Below are 21,875 nucleotides of genomic sequence, written 5' to 3'. Positions count from 1 at the left end.
TGTGCCTTGGAGGCAAACCTGAGCGGAATATTAATTGGCGGCGGAAACCGCATAGCTTCAGAGATTTGACCCTTGCTGCGTATTCTCAGACATCCTTTGTTGTCTGGTTGAATACCTCCCCTGCCCTACAGTATTGCATATAGCTTTCCCCTGTTCTTGCGTACTGGTTAACCTTGAAAAAACCGGTTCTGAAAATCTACCGACGCGTTCTCTGATTGGTGAATCAGCTTCTTCCTTTGTTCTGACGTCATTTGACCTTGACCGCTCTTCCCCCAAATTCCTTTCTCCTCTACCTGCGGAGTTCACAGTCTCCTGTCTGGCGTCTGAGATCATCGTCTTTCATACCATAATAACATACATTATTACATAGTACTAATTAATAATATTACATATCGCGGGTTCGAGCACCGGGACCGTCCCCAATCGTAATTGAACCTGTACCTACACCCATTACCTCCGTTCATAGCGGTTCATAAACCATAGAAAACTTATTTTCAATACTATAAACATTAATTATTATAGTTTCATACATTACATACTTTGTAGTAATGAATATGAAAACATATGCATAGCGCTTAGTACCTCTAATTACCTTCTATATACATATTTTTCATAAAATAAATAAATATATATTCATAAAAGTTATAAACATGCAAATACATAAATGTAAAGTACTCTAAGTACATGCAAATGAATTCTAAGTACATGCGAATTAATTAAAACCCGTGCAAATTAGTTATAAGTACGTGCAAATGAATTGCGAATATTAAATAGCGACCGACGTTATCTCACATCGATACTACTGTCAACATAGCTATAGTTCTGTAAAAAGCGAAGGAGACATAATATGCAGTGTTCAGTTACTTCACGGAAGGGTGTTGGGTATCTCCTGAAAAAAACAAAAACGGTAATTCTGGGGGAACAGGCAAGCGGGACTCTCAGCACGGACGTCGAGAACATCGAGTTGAGTCCCGGGGGCAGGAGGGGGAGCATGTGGAGGGCTGCAGGGTGCCTGTTACATCACTGTCTGCTTGAAGGAGTGACAATTATAATGCTTCATAACCGAAAATTCCACCCTTGCAAATGGGATAAATCATAGACCTTAGAATTTCGCATTTTGGTAGTGGCATGCAGCAATCGAAGGTTAATCGAACCCGGAGCCCAAGGTTATCAACGTCTGGGTCACGCCCCGAGTGGGAGAGACGGAAGGGCATGCTCTGGGGAGAACGCTGCACGTTACATCATTTGTTGATCCTTTCGAGACCACGTGATACCAAGTCGGATGGCGTTCTGCAGTAAACATATCGAGTTAAGATAATGAGAACGAAGTTTAATCTGAGCAACATTACAACAAAGGACTTTCTTGGGTGGAAGATTACCACTGGGCTCTTTTTCATAGGGGAAGGGCAGCTACCTTTCAATACATCCACTTTTCTCCCTCCGCCCCTCTCTTTCAAGAGAAAGTAAAAGTGTAGGATAAATTGGATATGTGAGTGTGTGGTGTCATAGGGTGTCGCGGCATTATACCTCAACTTTAACAGCGAGTAGAGGAGGGACGACTAAGACGAACAACTTTCCTTCATATCTCTCTATTTCGGTTATTATATGACGACGGACTGAAATGGATGACGGAAATAAGCACAATGATACATCCATGTGTTACCGAGGGTTCGAACCGGGCATCTCTGGCTTCGTAACGCGTTACGTTACGTCGATAACTCCGCCACAGAGGCCAGCTTTCCTGTCCGTCCTTAGTTTTTCTCGTTGGAGTCTCAGTCAAGCAATACGACCCGTATAAAAACGGAAATTTTTATCTTTTATTTTTATCCTTTCGCTCGTAATCATGCATTACATGTTAATAATTACCAATGAGATCTGGAGTAAACTATAGAAACAGTATCATGCCAGTAGTTCTCGATGTGGGGGGAACGCGGAGAATGCTATCCTACAGTTAATAAAATGTTCAAAAATCATCCCCAACCTACAGCATTGTCTCCATGTTGATCCATACAAGCATCCCCTTCCAATCGACCTAACTTAGCTAGCAATTCCCACTTCGAGCACTGGCCATCAATAGTCAAAATCACTGCACTTCTTGTATGTGGCAACTCAGAACTAGAATATATCTGAAAAAGGCCATATCCGAAACTAGAACTTCCTGGAACATGTCTCGACCTTCCAATAGAAGTACTCAAATTTCCTCTATGCTTGTCACAAATATAATAATTTAGATTAGTTTTAATTGTGCCTAAAATGCTTCTTATATTAACAGTATCATTTGTATGTGAGCAAATGAAGCAATTGCAACCTGTGTATAATTTCCTTTCAGTATGAACACAACAGAAACGACAATGATACAAGACATAGTGCAAGACTCATGGAGCACTTCCCCGCCATTGTTGGGGAATGTCACCAATTACTTCGACGCGAGCACCTCTTCGGAGCTTCTGGTGCAAGCGACTCTGGCACCAGGAATGGTGTTCAACGATGGCCACATACTCTCAATCGTCGGGTATTCCATCCTCATGTTGATCTCAAGTGTTGGTAATATCAGCGTTCTTCTCATCACTATTCTAAGGTACGTTCAATTAAAAAATTGCTCATGATCATGTTGCTTTAAAATTACTATATTTTAGAAGTAACATAAAAACAATCACTGTTAAGCTAGAATATACGAGGGCCATCCGGAAAGTAGTACCCGTTTTTTAATTTAAAAAAAAACTAACAAAAATATTTTTTGAAAAACTTTGTAATTGTTAACAACAAACTTTAAACTACTTCTCTACATAGTCTCCATGTACATTTAAGCATATGTCATAAAGTGTGACGAGTTTTTGTAACCCAGCTTCATATTCCTCTGCCGCCATTCCATTGAGAAAAGTAGTCACTCCTTCTTTCAGTTCCTCGTCACTATGAAATGTAAGGAAGCGAGGGACCCACCTTGCACAAATTTTCCCATACTTCAGATGATCCTTGACAATTTCATGAAGAATTGTTCGTGAAACATCAGTGAACTGTTCACTGATTTCATCCAGTATGACGCGCCGATCGTTCTTGATGAATTCAACTGCACTCAGCAGTTCGTCCGTAGTGACAGACGGGCGCTCGGAACGTTCGTCATCATGGACGTTCTCCCTCCCTGAGTTAAAGTTTCTACACCAGCGCCGCACAGATGACTCAACAATAACATTGTCTCCATAAACCTCCTTTAATTGACGGTGAATATCACATGGTCGCATATTCCTGGCGTTGAGAAATCTGATCACAGCCCTAACTTCACAAATGGCGGCGTTTTCAATTTTTTTGAACATTGTAAACACTCACAGAAACAATAACTACAATGACAGCGCTACTAAACTTCGCACACACTTAGCAGACAGTCTACTGAAGTCGTTTGACCTTGAGCGGCGGATATTCGCGTCTCTAGCGCTCCACACGGCGCGAACGGGTACTACTTTCCGGATGGACCTCGTAACTTCTACGAATGGCGTTCTCTCTACTCCTAATTAGGTTTGTCTTACGATCCAAATATTACATACAACGTATAAGATGCTACTATACATTTCAGAAACAATATTTTTGCCTATAAGGTTATAGGCTACTACAGAGTGTCCGAAAAGTCACGCAACCCGGTGTTTACGACCGTATAACGGAATAGCGAAACGGAATGAGAAGAAACGCTTTCTGCCAAGAGAATGCCCTGTATATTGGGAAAATGTAGAGAGACAAACATATGTAAGAACATGCATGTTTTAATAACAAATAAGCAAAGTGTTGCCAAAGGCGGGAAAAAAAATTTACAAATCGTGTGTATTGATGCACAGGTAAATTATTGCAACATTTCACAATACCAATGAACAATTTGGATGGCCATCTATTGAATTTGACAGAAAAATAACTTTGACGAAGTTTCAAAAACATTGCACAAGGGAATAAATGGGCTGTTCCAAAAATCGATGTTTTCACAATATTACGAGGGACACTGGCAACACTGTTGCTGTCACGTGTCACTAACAGACGTGTTTCACCTCAGGCTATCACACTAAGGCACTTTTAACGACAAAGGAGAAAGTTGGTTATTCTCGAACATATGCAATAAATTACATACACCTTGCAACCCTGAAATGTGTGACACGTTCTAATACTAACTTATGTATGTACGCGTCGTATTATTATACTATTAACATTAACTTAATAATACTCAGCGGTGAACGATGAGACTCGGTGAAGTACACAGACTCCTCTCAGGTACAGGGATAGTGTTAGGCAAAGACAATATTCACAGCACAGAGAAATAAAACCACATTACTGCCGTATGTATAAACTGAAAAGTTTTATTCTTTATTTATTGCAATTATAATGCAACTATACTTGAGACGAGGGCGAGGATTTCGCTTTGTCTATGAATTGACTCAATTAAAACGCATAAAACTCAATGCGTGGCTATCGGCAAGCCTATGATCACATAGACCTAGCTTGCGCCCCGAACTACCACACCAAGAGATATGCAATGATAACCGAGCCAATATTTGCTCTTTAGCCTTTTATTTCCAAATTAATCTTTAGGCTAACTTTATTATTTTACGTAGAATGGTTGCAGTATTTTGCATATCATCAATGCATGGCTATCGGCGTACCTATGTTCACATAGGCCTAGCTTGCGCCCCGAACTACCATACCAGGATGTATGCACAACACCAAGGCGTTCTTTTTAAGTTTAAAAGCTTCGACGATCCGTGGCGAAAGTGTGATGATTTCTTACGCGATATCCTCGCTTTTATACTCTTTTCGAGAACACAGATTAAAGTACAGATGAATCACTCCCTATCTACAAAAGGATACTATCAACAAAACTGACATCTATACATCTTTAGAAATACAAATTCGTATAGTGCACTCTTGCAAACATGAAGATACATTAAACTACTTATAACAAAGCATAAAATACAATAAACATTAAACAAAAGATATACATTACAAACCAGGTGCGTTATTACATATAATAATTATAATAACAAAGAAATTACTCTTTCTTTTACAAAATAAATACATTAGTGACATATTTTCTACTGATGACGTCACATAAAAATATGGATCATATCATCTGCCCCTTCCTTTCGAAAACTAAGTTTCAGGAAGGAAGTTATCTACCTGGAGGAAACTTAGTTTTAAAGTACGAAGTCTTTCTTTTTATCCTCCGAAAAACGCACTAGTTTCAGGTTATCCAAGTTAACCTTATCATATAATTCTTTAGTCCTTGGAATTAGCAATGTCACAACATTATTTTCCACTTTGTCCACTATATAAGGTCCAATCCACAACACAAATAACTTTTGAATGGTCCTATCTAGTGAGGAGCTTAAGGAATGGTTTCTAACCATCACGAAGTCTCCAACTGTCACTGTCTTGGCGTTTCCCTTCTGTTTTAAATCTTTCGACAGCTTCTTCTTCTCCCTGACTTGGGCTAAGAATAATTTGGACTTCCAATCCGGTTGGGCTTCTTCCCGTTCGGGCCAATTGAAATGTGTTAGGATCTCTCTGGGTATAGGATGATTGAAGAATAGTTCAGCAGGCGAATATCCAGTAGTTTCGGAAATAGAATAATTAATTAACCAAACAACTTTTGATATGTATCGCGACCAAGTCTGATGTTCTCGATAACAAAATAAACGAAGTAATCTTACTATCGCTTGATTTGCTCGTTCTACCATGTTCCCCTTTGGATTGTAAGCTGTTGTGCAAACATGATGGATACCACGGCTTTTGGTAAATTCTTTCCACTGCTTAGAGGTAAACTGAGCTCCTCTGTCGCTCAGGGTAAACGTAACGTTTGGATAGTGAGCAAAATATCCTCTCTGAAGCGTATTTATAATTTCTGTGGTGCTGGCAGTCCGTAAAGCATATGCGGAGACAAAACGTGTACCCACATCAATAAGGCTCAAGATGTACTGGTATCCATTAGAACGAGGAAGCTTCCCAATCAAGTCCAGAGAAAGCATCTCATGAGGTTGCTTGGGACTGATATGAAGGGTCTCCTTGAGTATCCCCAATTTGTCTGGTTTACTCTGGGCACAAATTTCACAATCTCGGATGTCCTGTATCACGTCATCCTTCATGCCTTTCCAGAAGTATCGTACTGCAAGTCGCTTCAATGTCTTGGATGCTCCAAAATGTCCAGCTTCATCATGAATTACTTTCAAGAGAGGTTGCTTCATTACCACCGGAACACACAATTTCCAAAGGGACTGATTGTCTGATCCTCTCTTAAATAAAATTCCTTCTTGAATGCGATAGGAACGATGCAATCTGAGGTTAGGTTCCTGAGAATTTAGAGATTGGAGTAAATTTTTGCAGAATTCATCTTCAGATTGTGCCTCTCTCCACTTGTCGACGTCATCTATTTCTCCTCTTTCGGCCCACAGGTAGTTTATTCTGAATGTCTGCTGGCTATTTTCAGGATGAATCTGGGGTATATCATCAGCAGGATACCGAGATAAAATATCTGCCAGATCGTTTTGGCGACCAGAGACGTATACTATTTTATACTGGTACTGTTGGAGTTTTAGAGACCAGCGAGTCAAACGACTGTTCCAGTTACGGGCGTCTTGTAACCATACCAACCCTTTATGATCACTGTAGATAGTGAAGGGTCTACCTTTCAAATAAACAGCATACTTCTCAACTCCAAAGATTATGGCCAAACATTCTAACTCATGGATGGAGTAATGGCGTTCGTTCTCCTTCAGTTTTCGGCTTGCATACTGAATGACCTTTCTCTCTTCACCATCCATTTGGAAAAGAATACTACTCAATCCTTTCCCAGAAGCATCGCATTGGATACAGAATTCCTGTTCAAAATCAGGCTGTGCTAATTCAGCATCTCTTACAAGTTCATTCTTCAGTAGCTGGAAACTTTGTTCTTCCTCGTCTCCCCAAATCCAACGTTGATTTTTACCTAACAGCTTGGTGAGCGGTTCAGATTTTGCTGCAAAATTTTCAATGAACTTCCGCCTCCAGTTGGCGAGGCCAAGAAATTTCCGAACATCCTTTCTAGTTTTAGGTTTAGGAAATAGCTTAACGGCTGAATTTTTGTCTGGTTGGATTTTGATCGCATCTCCAGAAACAACGTGACCCAAGTAGGTGATTTCCTTTTTTACAAATTCACACTTTCGCAGCTTTACAGTCATCCCCACTTCTTGGAGTCGCTGCAACACTTCGTCCAGATGTTCGAGATGCTTGGAGAGTTCTTTGTCGAAAATCAGCAAGTCATCCATATATTGAGTTAGATACTCTTCGGTTTCAGGACCAAATACAGCATGCATGGCAGCTATGAAAATTGACACAGCACTAGAGATACCAAAAGGCATTCGAGCAAACATCCATTGACGTCCTTTATAGGAGAAGGCAGTACATGGTTGGCAGTCAGCTTTTACAGGGATCTGTAAATATCCAGAAGCCAGATCCATATTTGTAAAATAACGAGCACCTTTAAATTTTTGTAAGGCATCCGAAATGGGCTCAACTGAATTTCGTGGAACACGTACAATTTTATTCAAATTTCTGAAGTCAATGCAAGGGCGTACTGTACCGTCAGGCCTGTCGACTACAATTAAAGGGTTCAAGTAAGGGGAATTACAAGGCATTATAACACCCCATTGTCTCCACTTTTCTAATTCTTCCTCCAGGAGTTTCCTTTTTGCTATAGGTATGGGATATGGAGATCGATACACTGGTTCTGTGGTGGTGAGTTCAATCTCACACTGGAAGTTTTTAATAGTACCTGGTCTCTCGGAAAATACATCTCTATGCTTCAATAAGACTTCTTTCAATTGGCTTCTACCCCTTTCGCATAAAATCTCATTCGCATTGACCTTCTGAAGAATGTCGTCAGGACTAGCCGTCCACTGATCGACATGGGAATCTTCACGGACTTTTCTTACATACGTCCCTGTCGAAGATCCATTATTCACGAGGTCCTGCTCTACCGGAACTCCGTCTACGGTGAGGGATAACTTCTCGCGCTGTAGGTCAATTCCTGCTTCATATTTCCTGAGGAATGGGTAGCCCAAAATAAAGTCAGCTTCGAGACCTTTCAAGACAAACATGTCTTCTAATAAATGTCTTCCAGCAATCTCTAGATATACTTGTCTACATCCCACAACTCTAGTTTTGTTTCTCCCAGTGAAATCAGTCAGCCTAACATCTGGACATGGTTGTAACTGCAATGACGGCAGCTTCTCTTTAATCTTCTTCCAAATGGCGTAGCTCATGAGATTACATTCGCTTCCAGTGTCCAGAACACAAATAAAATCGACGCCTGCTACAGTTGCTTTAATTAACGGAGCCCTGGGTAAATTTTCCTTTCTAACTGCCTGTTGTAGTGCTCTATCTAAACTTTGTTCTCCTTCATTGAGGGTCAGCACAACAAAAAGATGATTGTCTTCACTATTTATAACGCTGTCATCTGTTCCCAGAGAAGTCCAAGATTTTAGCCCAACCATGATCGGGAACAAAGAATTCACGTTGGGCGACTGGCTAAATCCGACTGCATACCACTCGGATTAGCACTAATCGAGGGTGCCCAACAAAAGTCTCTTGTTATGTCGACGCTTTGACGTTGCTCGTTCGTCAAACGTGAAGCAGAAGGTTCAAACGGAGGCGCCGTCGCTCTGAAATTACTGGGTTCAGAGGCGTTACGTGAAGAGTCACGGGAATGGTCTTCTGGATCAGATCTGGAACGACGCGGTCCACGTGCGTAGTTGTTCCTGCCTTCCCTTCTAGGAGGATTACGCCGCCTGTTGTAATTGGAATAACCATTTCTATGGTTCTGCGTAACTTGTCTGACCCGGGGGTTTTGGTTTCCAATTCTATTTTGTCTAGGAACATTTCCCTGGCCAGCACCTTCTCTATTCCACGAAGGCTTCCAACTGTCTTGTTCCTCAAGCACCTCGAACCTTTTCAGAAAGTCGGCTAGCTGGCGTACAGTTTGAGGAGAATTAGCTAGACTCAGACTGCGAGCTCTATATGGAAGCTGGGAGATGATTAAATTCACAATCTCAGGTTCTATGTAACGAGCAGACAGATTGCGGTAGGCTGAGTAAATAGACCAGGCATATTCCTCCATGCTCATACCGGACTGCTTTAAGTATCGGCGAGATCTCACTGCTGTCAGCTGCCTCTCTTTGGCCTCTTCTGAAGCATTTTGTTTGCGAAAACGACGGCAGAAATCAGAATAGGACTTGAACTCTAACTGGTTTGCTCGAAACCAATGCTCAGCCTGGCCCTTGAAAAGCCGAGGAATAATTTCCAATCGGTATTCGTATGGAATCTGCATTAAATCAAAATTGATATTAAGTTCTTTTAAGTATTGCTCAGCATTTTGGGCTTCCAGGTCTCCCTTGAACTTTGACAAGGAATTAAGGTCTGCCATCCTTGGAGTTCCAGTCATTGCTGATCGCTGAGTTGTTGGCGGCGAGTCATCTGGGCCGCTCCTTGAATTCCTTGAATTTCCATGCCTTCGTGTTCGCTTCCTGATTTTTGCTTGATACTGAGAGTCAGAGCTGGTGCTGGAAGAGGAGGAACTGCGATCTTTCTTCCTTTCTAGACGTTTCCTCTTTGCCCCTTCTTCATAATGACGATACCGTGCCCTGCGAGATTCACGCTCTCTGTAACCTCGGTCATCGCCCGAAAGACTAAAGGTAGGTGGAACAGCAGACGCCACTTCATTAGCTCTTGAACCAGCAGCAACTCGTGGGCGACAAACTTGTTTGTCTTCCCTAGTTCTCTCTCCACCGGCTCTGTTCATCGCTTCAGTTAGTTCAATGTTCATGGTTGGCAACGCTGCACTCTCAGCAACTGCAGACGGATGACCAGCTGTTCGAGATCCAGTTTCTGTTTCTGTTTGCCGGGTGACGTGCATGGTCTCTAACTGATTCGTAAGCTGTTCTACTTGAGTCTTTATTTCCTCAACATCCTTGCTTCTCTGAGATACAACAACGGAAATCTGACCAATATCTTCTTGAACCTCAGATCGGAATCGTATTTTGTCAGTCTCGGCCTCGGTCAATATCTGTTCCATTGTCAGCTGTTTTTCAATAATCTTATTGCACTCCGCAGTGAATCTCGAATTTATATCCTCTACATCGATGCGAACACTTTCCGTGGCTTTATTTACATCGGCTGCCAAGCTACGCCGGAAGTCATCAAAGTCTATCTCTCTAGCCTGCCGGATTTCTTCAGAGAATCGCGCCCTAGTTTCCTCATTCTCAGACTTCAGTTGTTGAATCTCACAGGCCATCTCGCCTATTTCAGCTCTTAATACTTTTATAGATTCATCGTGCTGCTTACCGATATCATCCTTTAGCAACGCACATTGTCTGAGGATATCTTCTTTTAATATGTCAGATTGTCTACAGATATCAGCTTTCAAGCTGGTAATGGAATCAGCTTGTTGTTTAATATCAGCCTGTAAGGTTTCAGACTGTTTACACATATCAGCTTTCAAACTGGTAATGGAATCAGCTTGTTGTTTAATATCAGCCTGTAAGGTTTCAGACTGTTTACAGATATCAGCTTTCAGTGCTTCAGACTGTTTGCTAATATCAGCCTGTAATGTTTCCATACTTTCAACTTGCTGCTTGCTAATTCCTTCAATCATGGTTTTTAAAGCTTCAAACATATTTAATGGATCAGATGTAATAGTTGTAGACAATGATTCACAGTCTTTACAAACGAAATCGGTAGCTTCGTGGCTTTCAGATCGAACATCTAAGCCACAACATTCATAATGTAGAAGCTTTGTACATTTCTTGCACACAAATGTGGTTTTATCTTTATCAATGTTCCGACAACAATCGGGAACATTAAGCTCTGAATTTGAAGCAAGATTTTTATTTGCGCTACGCAAATGTTTTCTTTCCATTTCGAACGAAGTAGTTCTGTGCTTTTCTATAAATATGAAAGTTCAGTGCTCTTGCACAATTAATCTCAACTTTAAACAATGGTCTTGCCCTTGTACACTACAAAATCGAGCCCCACACGTTGAGCTGCCACTTGACACGTTCTAATACTAACTTATGTATGTACGCGTCGTATTATTATACTATTAACCTTAACTTAATAATACTCAGCGGTGAACGATGAGACTCGGTGAAGTACACAGACTCCTGTCAGGTACAGGGATAGTGTTAGGCAAAGACAATATTCACAGCACAGAGAAATAAAACCACATTACTGCCGTATGTATAAACTGAAAAGTTTTATTCTTTATTTATTGCAATTATAATGCAACTATACTTGAGACGAGGGCGAGGATTTCGCTTTGTCGATGAATTGACTCAATTAAAACGCATAAAACTCAATGCGTGGCTATCGGCAAGCCTATGATCACATAGACCTAGCTTGCGCCCCGAACTACCACACCAAGAGATATGCAATGATAACCGAGCCAATATTTGCTCTTTAGCCTTTTATTTCCAAATTAATCTTTAGGCTAACTTTATTATTTTACGTAGAATGGTTGCAGTATTGTGCACATCATCAATGCATGGCTATCGGCGTACCTATGTTCACATAGGCCTAGCTTGCGCCCCGAACTACCATACCAGGATGTATGCACAATACCAAGGCGTTCTTTTTAAGTTTAAAAGCTTCGACGATCCGTGGCGAAAGTGTGATGATTTCTTACGCGATATCCTCGCTTTTATACTCTTTTCGAGAACACAGATTAAAGTACAGATGAATCACTCCCTATCTACAAAAGGATACTATCAACAAAACTGACATCTATACATCTTTAGAATTACAAATTCGTATAGTGCACTCTTGCAAACATGAAGATACATTAAACTACTTATAACAAAGCATAAAATACAATAAACATTAAACAAAAGATATACATTACAAACCAGGTGCGTTATTACATATAATAACTATAATAACAAAGAAATTACTCTTTCTTTTACAAAATAAATACATTAGTGACATATTTTCTACTGATGACGTCACATAAAAATATGGATCATATCATGTGGATACAGAAAAAAGGGGAACCAATTGTTATGTTTTCTGTGCCTTAGGTGGTTGCTGTTTGCCGCGAACGGCATTCCAGATTTTGTCTACTTATGCTGACGTCGTGTGTGTTTTCAAAATGCCATATTCTACACAGGAAAGAGTGTTTATTGTTGAAGAATATATCCGAACATCGTCATATTCTGGCGTAAGAGAAGCATTTAGTGCCAAGTTTCCGACTAGTCCCTCTCCAGATAAGTCGTCAATTTTTCGTCTTGTGCAAAGGTTTCGCCAAACTGGGTCAGTGCATGACAGGCAACATTCAGGGCGCCCTTCTGTGTTAGGAGCTGATGTTCTGCAGTGTGTTGAACAAAGAATGGTGACGTCGCCACAAAAGTCTGTTCGGAAGCTCGCCTCAGAATTGGACTTACGCAAGTCAACTGCTCGCTCACAAGGCTATACGGAAATTAAAATTTTACCCGTATAGAGTTCGTGTTGTTCATGAATTGAAAGCGGTGGATGTCCCGGCACGGTTGCGTTACTGTCATTGATTTCAATCATTTGTTCGACAAAATGGTGTCAATGTACTGAATAAAGTTTTTTTTTAGCGACGAAGCCTGGTTTCAATTGGATGGGTATGTCAGCAGCCAAAATTCCAGGCATTGGGCGACAGAAAACCCACATCAGTTGCATGAACTACCCTTGGACTCTCCGAAAATCGGTGTATGGTGTGGAATATCGCGACGTCGTATTGTGGGACCGTTATTCTTTGAGACAACAGTGGATACCGTTGTATACGGGGATTTCATAATGCAATTTGTTGCTCTCCTGGAAGAAGACGAACGTGATGTTTGGCTACAATAAGATGGAGCAACTTGCCATACATCTAATGAATCTCTTCGTATGCAGAGAGAATTTTTTGGTGATCGTCTAATATCCAAGGATTTATGGCCCAGTCGCTCGCACTATTTAACATCTGCAGATTTTTTTCTGTGGTGTTACTTAAAGGGGAAAGTATACCAAACGAGACCCAGAACATTGGAGGAGCTGAAACGAAACATTACACAGGGAATTGATGGTGCTGCAACCCTCAGGAAGGTATCTGAGAACATGATCAAGTGAACCAACTTATGTATCCAAGAAAATGGCGGACACTTCGAACATTTGCTTTAATTTGTAGGGATACCCACATTTCAGGGTTGCAAGGTGTATGTAATTTATTGCATATGTTCGAGAATAACCAACTTTCTCCTTTGTCGTTAAAAGTGCCTTAGTGTGATAGCCTGAGGTGAAACACGTCTGTTAGTGACACGTGACAGCAACAGTGTTGCCAGTGTCCCTCGTAATATTGTGAAAACATCGATTTTTGGAACAGCCCATTTATTCCCTTGTGCAATGTTTTTGAAACTTCGTCAAAGTTATTTTTCTGTCAAATTCAATAGATGGCCATCCAAATTGTTCGTTGGTATTGTGAAATGTTGCAATAATTTACCTGTGCATCAATACACACGATTTGTAATTTTTTTTTCCCGCCTTTGGCAACACTTTGCTTATTTGTTATTAAAACATGCATGTTCTTACATATGTTTGTCTCTCTACATTTTCCCAATATACAGGGCATTCTCTTGGCAGAAAGCGTTTCTTCTCATTCCGTTTCGCTATTCCGTTATACGGTCGTAAACACCGGGTTGCGTGACTTTTCGGACACTCTGTATTTAATTATGTGCAAAAATAATGAGTAAGTAAACTTACATTTCTGATCTTGAATTTTGGACATTGTTTGCAAACTGAGCAGTGAGCATGCTGCTCTGGAAGAACATAAGTTCATTTTGAAGGAACATAGAAAAATATTCATAATATGTTACTGTGTACTCATATAAACTAGAATGTTCACGTTATTTACATATCTATATCTATTTTCTTTCAGGGTACGTCACATATCTCGAATCAATCTAATGTTAATAAACCTTGTCATAGCAGATCTCCTTGTTACGTTCCTTACAATGCCTCTGGAGGTTAGTATTAATTTAATCATGTACCTATTTCTTATTTTTGTTGAAGGTTATAGCATTATTTAATCTTGTAAATATGTTTTTGTTCTATCTCAATCGAGACGAATATTCTTGTTTCCACCTCTTAATAATGAACTAGTTGACGGGAGTTAAAGAAACCGACAGAATTCCAGTCCGTTTAATTGGGGCAAAACGTTGACCTTGTATTGCTTTTGTTGAACATCACAATTCTGTCTCGTATGAAGTAACGGCGGGGAAAGAGAGGTAAATGCCGTAATAATTTTATGGCCAAAGAAAGGCAAATGTTATGTAAACGTGAATATTGTTGTGAAGTTTTACTTGATTTATTCGGCTATTTCGTATTTGCAGACAAAGTTTCAAAACCATGCGGACGTAATCCGTCATAATATGGGCAATGCAAATGTATACTAGCGTGAAGTGTTGGGCGATATATCATGCAGACGATATATGGCGATATTGAAAAAATATCGTCCAGGCGATATCAACTAGACGATATATCGTCACGATATTTTGGCGATGTATATCGTGTCGGCGATATATCGTCACGATCGATATTTTGCGATATATCTTCACGATCGATATTTTGCGATATATCGTCACGATCGATATTTTGCGATATATCGTCACGATATATTGGCGATATATATTGTGTTGGAGATATGTCGTCACGATCGATATTTGGCGATATATATCGTGTTGGTAATATATCTTCACAATATTTGGCGACATCTCGTCACGATATTTTAGCGATACATATAGTGTCAGCGATTTATCGTCACGATATTTGGCGATATATATCGTGGAGACGTATCGATATCACGATACGGAAAAAATATCGTATCGTCTAAGACGATATTTTCTTGACGGTATATCGCGATATCAAATTTCCGATATCGTCCATGCCTACTATCGTGTCCGTAATGTGATATATCAGCGTAAAATACAATTTGTTATATACTTCCATTCCATTCCATAGCTACGAGCTATATATATATTCTGCAATGTTGAAGACAATATTATTATGCTATTCTTTGTTGGAGAAGACGTTATTTTCCCCTTTCTTACAGTTATTAACATCTAAATTTGTGAAGTGAAAGATCGTGTTTTTGTATTCGCCATTATTAAAGCTGCGATGTTAAGGATCGAGTGAGTCCCTCGTATTGCCTCTCTCAACACAGGATGCAAAGAATTTGTGGAATTTTCAAGCAGATATTTCGTCCTCAATATTAAGGATTGAGATAAGGAGCTTACCTTTTGAGACTGGTTTTACTGTACAGTTCATCATCTGTTGTGATACCGAGCGGAACGTTCACCGGGCACCCCTTCTCATCACCCACGATATCTCTGAGAATTGAAAAAAAGGAAGGCATTTTAAATGACCCCCAACATGTAACGTGTCGACAAATTTTAAAGGGGGCACATGAAAGTTAAAAAAGGGGAGGTTTATGGCTATTTTTTTAATAGACAGGGATTATATTTTAATGCCGAAATTTCGTGATTCTTTTATAGAAAAGCTGGGTCAATGTGGGATTATGGCCCACCAAACCACATACTTCCAAGAAAAACTTCGTATCACTTTAACACGTTTGATACATGATATGTATTGAACTACTGAACATCCCTCAGGGAAAGAAAATAATACCATAGTGTCATCTGAAACAAGCAATTTTGGTCTTATTTTCAAATCTTGGGTGGGATTACTCTAGATCAACATTATTGTCTATTTCGGATAAACTAATCTGAAAAGAAAAACAAAAATAATTTTACATGGTAACAGGCACATAAGAATCAATGGCTCATGTTATCTCGTGGACACAAATCGTTGAGGTCAGAATTCAAGGTGAAATTGGTCAATTTATTATTAGTGCATGGCCTTCCATTGATACATTCTGACTTAGTGGCGTTCCCAAGAGGGGGTTGGTGAGGGTTATACCCCCCCTCCTTTGGCCCAGCATTCCTTAAAAAAAAAGAACGTCAAATGCAGAAAAAGATGGCAAAATGAGGAGTATCTACCAAAGAATGTGTACGTAACCCCTCCCTTTCGAAAACCCTGAGCACGCCACTGTTCTGACTTAACGTCAAGTTTTATGTGTTTTGATTCTGTGGATACACCATCAAGTAGGTTTTATAATACATTATACCCATGTACAAGCTATTGGGTTCATTTGAGTTATGGAATGCAAGATGTGCGCACACACACGCACAGGCATGCATACATAAACGTAAGTGCAACAAAAATGCTTAAAAAGTAAGTTTTCTGAAGAAATCCACTTCGTTAAGTAATTTCTTTAGTTCTCGCCAACTTTTGCTGTATAACCTCACACGATTTACAGGAAGAGAAAGAGCTTAGCAATGTTTTTTTTTTCAAAAAAAAATATATATATAGACCTACTGTAGTTCTCTAACCGTTTATAATAAAATTCTTAACTCAGGACAAATTAGGTGTATTTTTCTTCCTGAAATTACTTTGGAGGGAGCAGACAGTGCCTTACCAACCAAAGTCAGCGCAAGAAGTTCGACACACTGTCCAAAAATGTAGGACACAATCGTTCAAAGTAAATAATATGAGTAGCTACTATGAAATGTTAGCAAATAATATTAAAAAAATAACGATTTTAAAATAAATCCTTAAGGACAAAAATCATAAACTTATATTAATCACTAATCAAGCAGAGTCAATTTTCCTCAAAATATTTTTCAAACTTTCCTGTGATTTTCTCATTCTCAAACTGAAAGAACTTATTTTACTAATGAAAAAGTATGCGATGCTTAAAATGTAGGATATTGAAGATTGTTTTTCCAAATACCTTGTCAACTGTTTCGGAATGTCCGGACCCCCTCTAAGTACGTCCTTGATATTAATCAATCTTGGAATAATCTAACAGGCACCTAGAAGAAAAAAGGTACCACATGATTTTGGTAAAGTATTGGGGAATACTAGATTGGTTCAGCTTTATGTTATTGTACATCCCTTTTCAACTATAATAGTAGCAAATTGCCCATCACGTTGTTACTTTACTTACTATTATTTTACGTTCGCCCAGGTTTAAAAATTGAAGAAAATCAGCAATGATTCGGTAAGGAGCCTCCGAACCAACACCATTTGAAATAAAAAAGTATAACAATAGTAACAGGAGACAATTTGCCGACTATTATCTTTGAATATGACTGCTCTTAAATTTCTCATCATAATCTAAACATCCTTATCGTCGCCGTTAGCAGGAAATTGACATAAAATAAGAAAAACAACAAGTAATACTGTAGCCTACCAGAAGTTAATAGGTTGAAGCATGTTCGGACTTACAGGAGTTTTTAAAAAGGCCGTAAATTTATGCGTCAACGCCATTTCCTTCAAGACCTAATCCGTAAAGTCTTACAGGAAGGGTTAATTGATAATCACTTTAGAGGTTAATATACGTGTTTATAACATACGTATTATCTTTACATTCCTTCCCTAAAAATGTCCTTACACGCCCTAAGACGAGAATTCATGTTAATTTCCTGATGGACAGTGTACTTCCAAATAATTGATTGATTTATTTTACTTCGCTTTTTATGCCACTTTTGGCTAATTTGCGAAGATGGGGATGAGTGATGATATATTGAAATTGATGAATGGACATTAACAAACATCCATGCCCAGGCCGGGATTCGAGCCCAGGACCCCTGGCGTCGTACCGCGATGTGCCGACCACTCCGCCACGGAGGCCGGCGTACTTCCAAATAAGATTTAATAAAGTTTATAGAAGCCAGTGGCGGATTAACGGTCCCCGTGGGGTTTGGCTTTATTTTAGCAGGCTCCCGCTAGATTAATTGAACATTTATTATTAGTTTTAGGCGTCTTCGCGATGATCGCTTAATTTTAGATACCACCTTAGGGGGCGGGACCATCTATCATTGTATTTTCTGATCATAATAAACGATTAAATCTTAGTTTTAGACTGCCTGGAGATGCTCGATCACCTTTTTACACATGTAAGAAAGAGCGACCGTCAATTAGAGATGACTTACTGCCTGCAGGGTGCGAAATCATTGAAAACTGGTGGGGGAGAAAGTTCTTCATCTACAAACCCCTCCCCCACAATCATATTTGTAAATTATACGATATACGTACATATTTGTAATGTTATTAACTACAAATATATTACTCAATTGAAAATATATTATTATTATTAATTACATAAAGAAAATTAATTCGTTACTGTTATACATATCAGATATTGCAAAGCAGCTAACTAATTCCTTTACTAACCGGTTAAAGATGTTAATAAATTATGAAATAGTTCAAGTGGTTTTATTATGTGTAAGTTTTTGTTTAGTTTGTGCTTTATGTTAATATAAATCAATTAGATTTCATAGGTACTATTTTCTTGCATTCTTGTTTTACTTTTATTGTGCGTATTGATGTAGATTTGTTGAGAGAGAATGCATTCAATACTCACAACTACACTAATTTGTGTGTCTTTTGGATATTATTCTTAGTAAAGTATATTTGAAATTATAAGTAATTGCTTATCTTTTGTTTGTTATAACAAAAATTCTCCCCCCGGAAAATTTTTGGTTGGGGGATTTTTGAGGCCAAGATTGTTGGTGGGGGAAATCCCCCCCCAGGATTTCGCACCCTGACTTACTGTTAATTTTAGATACATCGTAACTCAGTAGCGTACGCAGGACTTCGTCAAGGGGGGTGTTATTTCGAAAACTTTCTACAAATTGACATTACCATTGTTTTATTATACTTTAATTAATTAATAATAATAATAAATTAATTAATAATTCTTATAATTAATTAATTAATTAGTTTAATTACTACTAATGCAGCTGCTATTTATGAAAGAAATAGAACAAAATTACATTTCTTTTGTTTCAAAATAATTGTCTAGTCAACGGTTATTTGTGTATAATAAGTGAGACATTTTAAGTGTGAAGAAAATCCAAAAAAACAAGCAAATATATTAAATTTATTGAAATAATCGCAATATGAAACTCATTCAAGGAGCCGCGCTGGTCTAGTCTGACAACTTCGTGGGACATCCGGGTTCGATTCCCGGAATTGGTTGGAATTTATCCAGCCTTGTCTCCGCACCCAGCCTAATATCAATGGGTACCTGAGAGCAATCCTGGGGGATAATGGCTGCAGGAGCATGGTGCTGATCACATCACCTGCAAAGTGGCCGAGATCGAGAATGTGTGGGGCCCACCACACCACTACGTGTGCCTTCATGGCACGGTGCTATAAGCACGGGGGAATTTACATTACCTTTACCTATGGAACTCGCCCAGGATGATGATGAAGCGCGAGAATACATGTTGCTAAATTCCACTGAGTCTATGTTTTCGTTGAAAAGTAAGTTTAAAGACATTCCAACACATTTATCACTTCTAGGTGATTCACAAAGCACTTCTTCAACATTATTTAATGATGTGGATGTAGACTCAGCATCACTTGAGAGTTCACAAGGGGATGTGAAATCAGTACCGAGAAGAACGTTTGCAATAACGTTGCCACACTGCGACGAAGGAAGGAATTTTCGCAATTCTCGCGAGAGTCACTGCCCGACTTTTTGCAAAAAAAAATGCAAAATTGAACTTTGCGGCCGCTTAGATTGTGTTTGGAATGTTGTGTTTTTCTTCATGCTGCATGGGAATAATAATTCAAATTATTATTATTATTATTATTACTGTCGCAGATCTTTGACTGTGATAAATTAGCCATTTTTAATTTTTTTTCTACAGCATTTTCCATAATATTTCAAATCTCAAGGGGGGGTTTAAACCCGGTAACCTCCCCCTTGCGTACGCCACTGTCGTGACTAATAATCCCTCCACCTCTGTAAGATAATGCATCACAAACAATTCTACGTCGTAGGTTAATCATATTTATCACAGATTATAAGACCTTAGAAAGAGTTATAAAATTAGGAATGAATATGATGGGATAGAATTACATACTCAATCACAACATGACTTCAGCAGATTCTCTCATTACAGATAGCGTGGAACGCAACGGTGAGTTGGAAAGGTGGGGACGTTCTCTGCAGGATAATGATGTTTTTCAGGGCCTTCGGGCTCTTCTTGTCGGGGTTCATCATCATGTCCATCAGCCTGGACAGGTACTACGCCGTCATCAAGCCCCTGGCCGTGACGAACGCCGACAGGAGAAACAAGTACTTCCTTCTGAGCGCCTGGCTCGGTAGCACCCTCTGCAGTCTTCCTCAGGTATGCCCTGCTCTATGTTATGCCTATATTCAAAGCGAGTCTCAAATGTGACGGTGCATAGGTAGTCCATCCCAATTCACTGTTCAGACGCATGCGTATAATACCAGAGTACCCCAACTGGAAAACGATGTAAAATAAGTAAAAGACACAATACAAACATATACGCTTGTTTATCATTGATCTTTACAGTTGCCCATGATAATTGTGATGGATTGCAATATGCCCCACCTATGCAATATTGTAGGGTTATTTTATGCATAATTTAAAAACGCCTGTTATTAAAACTTGCGTTTCGCCGGCCCCCGTGGCGGAGTGGTTAGCACATCACGCTACGACATCAGGCAGTGCCGGCAATTAGGGGGCCACTTTTGCCCCCGCGCTATGGTAAACCCTATATACAAAGGGAAATGTACTATCTTTGTCCCTCCGGTTTTGGAACCCAATCGCCGCCACTGACGCCAGGGGTCCCGGGTTCGAATCCCGGTTTGGGCATAAATGTTTGTGAGTATCCATTCATCAATTTCATCATATCATCACTCATTCCCATCTTCGCAAATTAGCCAAAAGTGGCACATAAAGCGAAGTAAAATAAAGCAAATCAATAAACAATAACTTTTTCGTTTCAAGGCGCCCTTAATGTTTCAAGATTTTCCTGCGGCTCCCAAGTCAGAATGTAAGGCTATCTAACTCTTGCAACGCTCAGTTAGTGTGGTTAGGTTGCTTGCCTCAAGTTACAAATTAAACATATTTCAAATTGAGAAACATTTTACATGTAAAAAGTACTAAATAAGCACATGTTTTGAACAATCATACATTTCGCGTCGCCCCTGGAAGCCATCCACGTGGCCCAATGGCGCCGCGGCGCACACTTTGGGAACCACTGCAATAAACAATAAAATTGGCATTTCATTTACTTCTCTGCAATTACAGGTTGTGATATTCCACTTGGAGCAACATCCAAAACATACATGGTACTTGCAGTGTAAAACGTACAGCACACTGAGCAGCACCGAGGTATTCTGGTACTGGCTATTCGGCTTTGTATTCATGTACGGCGCTCCTCTGCTAACCATCATCTTCTGCTACACATCCATCATACACGAGATATGCAGGAAGAGCAATCGAGACGGGGGTGGTAAGTTGCTACCTTGTAAGTCCGCCACATTTACTTTTATCTTTGTTTTTAACAATAAAAATCGAAAGATGTAGCTATAATTATTTAGGCTATGTGGTTTCAATATATCGTCGGTGCAATGACCTAACGACGTTTTTTTTTTTTTTTTTTTTTTTTTTTTTTTTTTTTTTTTTTTTTTGCGAAATTGAGTTATTAACATCGTTCTGATCATACCGGTGCCCTGCATCACCTGGCAAATCGGCGTAACTCAAATCCAATTAATAAGGAAGTTATGAATATTTTTTGATTTTGCGTATCTCAATTTGTTAAAACATTTGGTATGACATAGCGGCGTATCTTGACTTCCGTCGTTATGTCACATAAAGTAAATCCTAAACTGTTTCGCAAGTTGGCGTATCTCTTTTTGCTTACAGCAGAAAAATGCAACAATCGGGGCCAACACACTCACAAAGAGGAAAATAAAGCAATGCAAAAATGTA

General features: G+C 39.5%; 1 protein-coding gene across 2 annotated transcripts in view; it reads left to right on the top strand.

Moving 5' to 3' along the window:
* The window catches only part of LOC146002167 (adipokinetic hormone/corazonin-related peptide receptor variant I-like), an 80,193-nt gene that overhangs the window by 25,107 nt on the left and 33,211 nt on the right, over positions 1 to 21,875 (top strand). For both annotated transcript variants that reach the window (XM_083139891.1, XM_083139884.1), the window contains exons 2-5: positions 2,330 to 2,578; positions 13,937 to 14,024; positions 20,034 to 20,261; positions 21,192 to 21,396. In XM_083139891.1, the coding sequence (XP_082996017.1) occupies positions 2,331 to 2,578; positions 13,937 to 14,024; positions 20,034 to 20,261; positions 21,192 to 21,396 (769 nt within the window). In that variant the 5' untranslated portion in view covers position 2,330. The remainder of the gene's footprint in view (positions 1 to 2,329; positions 2,579 to 13,936; positions 14,025 to 20,033; positions 20,262 to 21,191; positions 21,397 to 21,875) is intronic.

The sequence above is a fragment of the Lepisma saccharinum genome, chromosome 1 (assembly GCF_977018435.1).
Source record: "Lepisma saccharinum chromosome 1, izLepSacc3.1, whole genome shotgun sequence".
In the NCBI taxonomy this organism is placed as follows: Eukaryota; Metazoa; Arthropoda; class Insecta; order Zygentoma; family Lepismatidae; genus Lepisma; species Lepisma saccharinum.
Note: the sequence above shows the minus strand (reverse complement) of the source record. Positions and strands in the feature narration are given on the sequence as shown.